The sequence below is a fragment of the Etheostoma spectabile genome, unplaced genomic scaffold (assembly GCF_008692095.1).
Source record: "Etheostoma spectabile isolate EspeVRDwgs_2016 unplaced genomic scaffold, UIUC_Espe_1.0 scaffold121, whole genome shotgun sequence".
Taxonomy (NCBI): domain Eukaryota; kingdom Metazoa; phylum Chordata; class Actinopteri; order Perciformes; family Percidae; genus Etheostoma; species Etheostoma spectabile.
In genome coordinates, this window is record NW_022605571.1 from 51,019 (window position 1) to 59,504 (window position 8,486).

Below are 8,486 nucleotides of genomic sequence, written 5' to 3' on the forward strand. Positions count from 1 at the left end.
GGTGTCAGGCTAGAAAAAAATGATGGAGCGATTAACGGCACATTTGGACAGGGGGTACCGAAGAAAGGGGCCGTGAGTGTGGTAGTATATATATAGATAATAAATATTGAATATATATATATTATTTAGCTATATATGTTTATAGGATATTCTATGCGCTGTAATAGATATTATATTTAATGTTTGCCTTGGTTCTTTGAGTGTGAAGGACGTTTGATCTGTATACTCAGTGTTGCTTCCGCTGACTGAAAAGGAAATGATGTAACGGGTACTCACCCTTCAGCCATCCACTCACTGATCACGCTCTCCGCTGTGGGCGTGCCACTTTCTGGATGTCAGAGAAAACAGATGCCCCCCCCACACCCACACTCAAACCCCCCACCAGGGTCCAGAGGTCAACCAGAGAGTCGCTACCGCAGACCTGGCTGCAGCCTGCACACACCACACACACCACACACAACACACCACACCACACCCCCCACACACACACCCACACAAGCACACCACACACACACCACACCACACCCACACACACACGACACAAACACACACACACACAACACACACCAACACACCCCCACACACACCAACACACACACACACATCACACAATACCCCACCCACACACACACACACCACACACACACACACACACACCACACACACACACACACACACACACACACACCACACACACACACACAACACACACAGCGTATAGGTATTAACAGAGAGAGTACACTGTAGATAGACGATACCACGTAGTGTATGATTCACCACAGGGGTCTAGTTCATGCAATGATGTTAGTAGTTCGTGGAGAGCTGATTGCCTTCTCAAGTGCTTCCGATGTCCTTATTGCAGGGCCTCCATGAGAGCTTGGCGGGCTGTATCTTGTGCATGGAGTGGGCGGAGCTAGAGCAGTCACTGAGCAATGCAGCGCGAACTGGAGCACGTACTTGGCTTCGACAGTAAATCTAGTACTACCACACCACCGAACACACACACATGTATGTTATATACATACTTTGTGCATGTGGTGTTCTCATACCGTAATAGAGATATATATATAATATAATACCTTCTATTAAACTTTACCCTAATAGATAACCGATATATAGTGTCGCTGATATATCGTCGGTGTCTATATTGATATGTATATATAAGTCCAGGTAACTATCACCATGCCGGGGATCGCTGCCCTCTTGGCCTTCCCATGACACAGACCCTAGTGTGGATCACTGGGGACTAGTGAGTACGCCAGAGGAACATAGGAAACTCGATGCTCTGCTTGGGTGGTATAGAGAGACGCTTGGTTTCTGCTGTGCAACTAGGTTAGAGCTAACACTTTCTACCTTTATAGTAATTTAGTGTTATGGGTTCCGTATTTCTGCATTTGGCAATTGTCTCTAGGTAGGATATCCTTTTAAACTAATAAATGCTCCAAAAAAAGGAATCACAAATCATTTGAAATTAGTTAGTGTTGGGTCTTAGTGGGCGGTTGACAACGTTTCGTGGTGTACGGATGCGTTTTTTTCTGCCTGGCCCTCAGACTGGCCACCTCGTCTTTCCCCAGATACACAGGCTAACTCTGAGGAGCAGTGCGTGCGTATCCTCCATACTGAAAACACAGAGGAGCAGGGTGAGCTTGCAAATGCTAACCCACTGTCCCGGGAGAGGGGGAATGCAAATCACAGAGCAACAGGGACCATACGTAGAGCTAACAGCCTGAATCACCTAGCACAGGGATAGATAGCAGCATACACGTGGAAGGTAGTTTTCCCTGACGTCACACATAGGCAACAGGGATAGCTAGCATAAGTCCTATACAAAGCCAAGACCTGAAACACACACGAGAGACTAAACGGAAATCAAGCTAGTGACAGGGACTAAGCAAGATCCTGGTAAACAGCAAGAGAACAAACGAAGTGTATTTATGACTAGCATGCATCTATCAAGCCTGTCTCACATCGCAAAAAGGGAGAGCTAGTCATGCTAACAGCCTGAAAACACAGAGCAACAGTGGATACTAGCCTGCTAAAGCTGAACATAGCCTGACACAGCAACAGCCGAAATCACAGGGAATAGGAGCTACACAAATGCCAGACTAACCTAGCAATGATAGCTAACAGGTGGCAAAGAGCCTGACAAGACAGAAAGAGAAAACAGGGTTAGCTAGGTTAGACAACCCAAGCTGAAGCTATAGTGGCACTGAAAACAGACAGGAACTGAGGTTCTGGACCAGGGTCAAGGGTATAGCTGTTTCGCTCTGGCTCTAGCTCTATGTCCTAGGCTCCTGGGCCCTAGCCTTTGCGTCCTCAGCTGTGGTCAAGACTCTGTATCTCTGGTCCTAAGCTGGGTCTTCTAAGCTACTGGTCTTGAGCCAAGTCAGAAAAACTGGTTTCTGGGAGGACATTGTCTGACGACTTCTTGCACAGGCCGTGTTTTGTCCAGTAATTCTGATAGTCTCTGGTTCTGGCTCTAGCTGTTCTGGACCAGGACGTCCTGGTTCTGGACTCATAGCACTGCCTGGTCCAGGCCTCCAGGTCTGGACTCATCCACTGTTTCATGGAGCTGATCCTGGTCGTGGTCTCCTGCTTCCCTTTGATCAGTGCACAGACGTCTTCGGGATCTGTGCACGTCGTCGGCAGCTATCTTGGCTTCATCCTGACGCACCGACGCCACCTGGACCAATCAAAGAGAGCGACACCGTTACCATGGAGCCGCTGGGTCCGTTACCATGGACACACCGCTAAATGCTGCGGGTATCAGGACATGTTCTTCCCTCTCACGCTGGGGGTGCCGAGATGAATTATTATATTTATTATTATTTATTGAATTATTCATCAGCGCTGCCACGCCATGTGAGGTGAGTTGTTTATAATGCTACTTGTCTAGCTTGAGCTAAGCTAGCTTGTAGCTAGCTCGTAGCTCACTTGTAGCTAAGATATCAGTCATTTCAGCAGCGTTGTAGCTATCTATCTGACTGATGCTACGTTAGCTAATAACACCAGACAGACGTTAGCCTGTAGTGTGTGTGTGTGTGTGTGTGTGTTGTGGTCTGAGTGTGTGTGTTGTATATGTCCCTGTGTTTGTGTGTGTGTGTGTGTGGTGTTTGTGTGTGTGTGTGTGTGTGTGTATGTGTGTGTGGTGTGTGTGTGTGGTATCTGTGTGTGTGTGTATGTGTATGTCTGTGTGTGTCTCCAGGTTACCGTGGTAACTTTCCGTTTGATGTTGTCCAGCAGTCCTTCCTGTCCTCTGATGAAGAACTGATGCTGGAACTCGGTGTCGTCTTTCTCTGGTTTCACCAGACCCCCCTGCTCGATGTGGACCACTTTCCTGAAACCATCTGGGAACACATACATAATTTATTATATATATATATATATATATATATATATATATATATATATATATATATATACATACAATACAGACTGATACTCACACATGTTGAGCTGTCTGATGAAACTCGCCATGTTGTTGTGTTTGAAGAACTTTGGTAAAACTTCTTTAGAGAAACGAGCCTGATCGAACACGTGGAAGCTGGACCCACTCTGGAATATTAATATTAATAATATTAATAACAATATATTTAGTAACATTTTAGTATTCTTCTCTCCTGGTGCTGAACATCTGTCTGTAGGTAACATTACAGCTGTTTCTCCGTATGCTGAACATCTGTCCTGTAGGGTAACATACAGCTTGTTTCTCCCTGTGCTGAACACTGTCCTGTAGGGTAACATTACAGCTTGTTTCTACCTGTGATGAACATCTGTCCTGTAGGGTAACATTACAGCTTGTTTCTCCTGAGTGATGAACATCTGTCCTAGGGTAACATTACAGCTTGTTTCTACCTGATGATGAACATCGTCCTGTAGGTAACATTACAGCTGTTTTTCTCCCTGATGATGAACATCTGTCCTTGTAGGTAACATTACAGCTTGTTTCTACCTGATGTTGACATCTGTCCTGTAGGGTAACTTACAGCTTGTTTCCTCTCTCCTGATGAACATCTGTCCTGTAGGGTAACATTCAGCTTGTTTCTCCCTGATGAACATCTCCTGTGGGTAACATTACAGCTTGTTTCTACCTGATGATGACCATCTGTCCTGTAGGGTAACATTACAGCTTGTTTCTCCTGATGATAACATCTGTCCTGTGGGGTAACATTACAGCTTGTTTCTACCTGAATGATGACCATCTGTCCTGTAGGGTAACATTACAGCTTTTTCTACCTGATGTGAACATCTGTCCTGTAGGGTAACATTACAGCTTGTTTCTCCTGATGATGAACATCTGTCCTGTAGGGTACATTACGCTTGTTCTCCTGATGAACATCTGTCCTGTGGTAACATTACAGCTTGTTTCTACCTATGTGAACATCTGTCCTGTGGGTAACATTACGCTTGTTTCTCCCTGATGCTGAACATCTGTCCTGTAGGGTAACATTACAGCTTGTTTCTCCCTGATGATGACCATCTGTCCTGTAGGGTAACATTACGCTGTTTCTCTCCACTGATGATGAACATCTGTCCTGTAGGGTAACATTACAGCTGTTTCTCCTGATGATGAACATCTGTCCTGTAGGTAACATTACAGCTTGTTTCTCCCTGATGATGACATCTGTCCTGTAGGGTAACATTACAGCTTGTTTCTCCCTGATGTTGACACTGTCCTGTAGGTAACATTACGCTTGTTTCTCCTGATGATGAACATCTGTCCTGTAGGGTAAACATTACCGCTTGTTTCTACCTGATGATGACATCTGTCCTGTAGGTAACATTACAGCTTGTTTCTCCTGAGATGAAACATCTGTCCTGTAGGGTAACATTACAGCTTGTTTTCTGATGATGAACATCTGTCCTGTAGGGTAACATTACAGCTTGTTTCTCCTGATGATGAACATCTGTCCTGTAGGGTACATTACAGCTTGTTTCTCCTGATGATACACATCTGTCCTGTAGGTAACATTACAGCTTGTTTCTCCTGATGATAACATCTGTCCTGTAGGGTAACATTACAGCTTGTTTTCTACCTGACTGACATCTGTCCTGTAGGGTAACATTACAGCTTGTTTCTCCCTGATGATGAACATCTGTCCTGTAGGGTAACATTACAGCTTGTTTCTCCTGATGATGAACATCTGTCCTGTAGGGTAACATTACAGCTTGTTTCTCCTGATGATGAACATCTGTCCTGTAGGGTAACATTACAGCTTGTTTCCTCCCTGATGAACATCTGTCCTGTAGGGTAACATTACAGCTTGTTTCTCCTGATGATGAACATCTGTCCTGTAGGGTAACATTACAGCTTGTTTCTCCCTGATGATGAACACCTGTCCTGTAGGGTACATTACAGCTTGTTTCTCCCTGAGATGAACATCTGTCCTGTAGGTAACATAACAGCTTTTCTCCTGTGATGAACATCTGTCCTGTAGGGTAACATTACAGCTTGTTTCTCTCTCCTGAGGATGAACATCTGTCCTGGGGTAACATACAGCTTTTTCTACCGTGATAACATCTGTCCTGTAGGTAACATTACAGCTTTTTTCACCTGATGAACATCTGTCCTGTAGGGTAACATTACAGCTTGTTTCTCCCTGATGATGACATCTGTCCTGTAGGGTAACATTACAGCTTGTTTCTACCTGATGATGAACATCTGTCCTGTAGGGTAACATTACAGCTTGTTTCTCCTGATGATGAACATCTGTCCTGTAGGGTACATTACAGCTTGTTTCTCCCTGATGAGAACATCTGTCTGTAGACATCTGTCCTGTAGGGTAACATTACAGCTTGTTTCTACCTGATGATGAACATCTGTCCTGTAGGGTACATTACAGCTTGTTTCTCCCCTGATGAGACACATCTGTCCTGTAGGGTAACATTACAGCTTTGTTCTCCCTGATGATGAACATCTGTCCTGTAGGGTAACATACAGCTTGTTTCTACCTGATGTGAACATCTGTCCTGTGGGGTACATATTACAGCTTGTTTCTCCTGATGTGAACACTGTCCTGTAGGTAACATTACAGCTTGTTTCTCCCTGATGAGAACATCTGTCCTGTAGGGTAACATCAGCTTGTTCTCCCTGATGTGAACATCTGTCCGTAGGGTAACATTACGCTTGTTTCTCCCTGATGATGAACATCTGTCCTGTAGGTAACATTACAGCTTGTTTCTCCCTGATGATGAACATCTGTCCTGTAGGTAACATTGCAGCTTGTTTCTCCCTGATGTTGAACATCTGTCCTGTAGGGTAACATTACAGCTTTTTCTCTGATGTGAACATCTGTCTGTAGGGTACCATTACAGCTGTTTTCTACCTGATTGATGAACATCTGTCCTGTAGGGTACATTACAGCTGGTTTCTCCTGATGATGAACATCGCCTGTAGGTAACATTACAGCTTGTTTCTCCCTGATGATGACATCTGTCCTGTAGGTAACATACAGCTTGTTTCTCCTGTAGATGAACATCTGTCCTGTAGGTACCATTACAGCTTGTTTCTACCTGATGCGAACATCTGTCCTGTAGGGTAACATTACAGCTTGTTTCTCCCTGATGATGAACATCTGTCCTGTAGGGTAACATTACAGCTTGTTTCTACCTGATGATGAACATCTGTCCTGTAGGGTAACATTACAGCTTGTTTCTCCCTGATGATGAACATCTGTCCTGTAGGGTAACATTACAGCTTGTTTCTCCATGATGAACATCTGTCCTGTAGGGTAACATTACAGCTTGTTTCTCCCTGATGATGACATCTGTCCTGTAGGGTAACATTACAGCTTGTTTCTCCCTGATGATGAACATCTGTCCTGTAGGGTAACATTACAGCTTGTTTCTCCCTGATGATGACATCTGTCCTGTAGGGTAACATTACAGCTTGTTTCTCCTGATGATGAACATCTGTCCTGTAGGGTAACATTACAGCTTGTTTCTCCCTGATGGTGAACATCTGTCCTGTAGGGTAACATTACAGCTTGTTTCTCCTGATGAACATCTGTCCTGTAGGGTAACATTACAGCTTGTTTCTACCTGATGAACATCTGTCCTGTAGGGTAACATTACAGCTTGTTTCTCCCTGATGATGAACATCTGTCCTGTAGGGTAACATTACAGCTTGTTTCTACCTGATGTTGAACATCTGTCCTGTAGGGTAACATTACAGCTTGTTTCTACCTGATGAACATCTGTCCTGTAGGGTAACATTACAGCTTGTTTCTCCCTGATGATGAACATCTGTCCTGTAGGGTAACATTACAGCTTGTTTCTCCCTGATGATGAACATCTGTCCTGTAGGGTAACATTACAGCTTGTTTCTCCCTGATGATGAACATCTGTCCTGTAGGGTAACTTACAGCTTGTTTCTCCCTGATGATACATCTTCCTGTAGTAACATTACAGCTTGTTTCCCCTGATGATGAACATCTGTCCTGAGTACATTCAGCTTGTTTCTACCTGATGTTGAACACTGTCCTGTAGGGTAACATTACAGCTTGTTTCTACCTGATGATGAACATCTGTCCTGTAGGGTAACATTACAGCTTGTTTCTACCTGATGTTGAACATCTGTCCTGTAGGGTAACATTACAGCTTGTTTCTACCTGATGTTGAACATCTGTCCTGTAGGGTGACATTACAACTTGTTTGCTACTAGATTGATATGAACTATCAGATAACAGCTAGCCCATCAGATAATCTCAGCTAGCAGCTAGCAGCTAACAGCTAACCCATCAGATAATCTCAGCTAGCAGCTAGCAGCTAACAGCTAACCCATCAGATAATTTCAGCTAGCATCTAACAGCTAACGTGTGTGGCGGGTACCGGGCTCCAGCAGATGAGTGGGTCCGTATCCGGGTCCTCCACCAGGGTCCACAGCTTGGTGAGAAAGGCCGGGACGTTCCCGCCGCCCAGCACCGCCCCCCCTCCTCCGGGATACTCCATGTCAGAAACGAAGGATTGAACGCACACCGAGCTAATCTGAGCTAACGGCAGCTAACAGTTAGCATTCTTCTCAAAGCTCTCCGAACATACAGCGCGCGACGCGGAGCCGGGCTGGGGTCTGGTCCGGGTCTGGTCCGGGTCCTGTCCGGGTCCTGGTCCGGGTCTAATCTAGGTTCCTGCGGCGCTTTAAACGGAGTTCTATCAACTCATCCGCGGACAGAAAGTAGAACAAATCCGATCAAACAAACAACTGCGTAGCCAGCTGGTTGTCGCGCCGTGATGACGCCACGACGTCAGGTCACGCTGCAACGTATGAGCGCTGGTGTTTTTATCCTCTTTTGGAAACATTTATGCGCACACACACACACACACACACACACACACACACACACACACACATATATACATATATTTATAAATTTATAAACAAAACTACCAAAAGCCATCTTGGTTCATCTTTCCACTGTTACGTTTACATGTGGAGATATGCTGCCCTATTCACGCTAAAAGTAGTGATTATTTACATGGAGTCTGGT

General features: G+C 44.9%; 1 protein-coding gene across 1 annotated transcript in view; it reads right to left on the reverse strand.

Annotated features, from left to right (window-relative positions):
* LOC116685703 (heat shock factor protein) overlaps positions 1 to 8,242 on the reverse strand; it is a 29,405-nt gene extending 21,163 nt beyond the window's left edge. The window contains exons 1-3 of the mRNA XM_032510626.1: positions 7,831 to 8,242; positions 3,447 to 3,555; positions 3,211 to 3,347 (exon numbers count right to left, since the gene is read on the reverse strand). Of these exons, the coding sequence (XP_032366517.1) occupies positions 3,211 to 3,347; positions 3,447 to 3,555; positions 7,831 to 7,950 (366 nt within the window). The 5' untranslated portion in view covers positions 7,951 to 8,242. The remainder of the gene's footprint in view (positions 1 to 3,210; positions 3,348 to 3,446; positions 3,556 to 7,830) is intronic.
* Between the last annotated feature and the right edge of the window lie 244 nt (positions 8,243 to 8,486).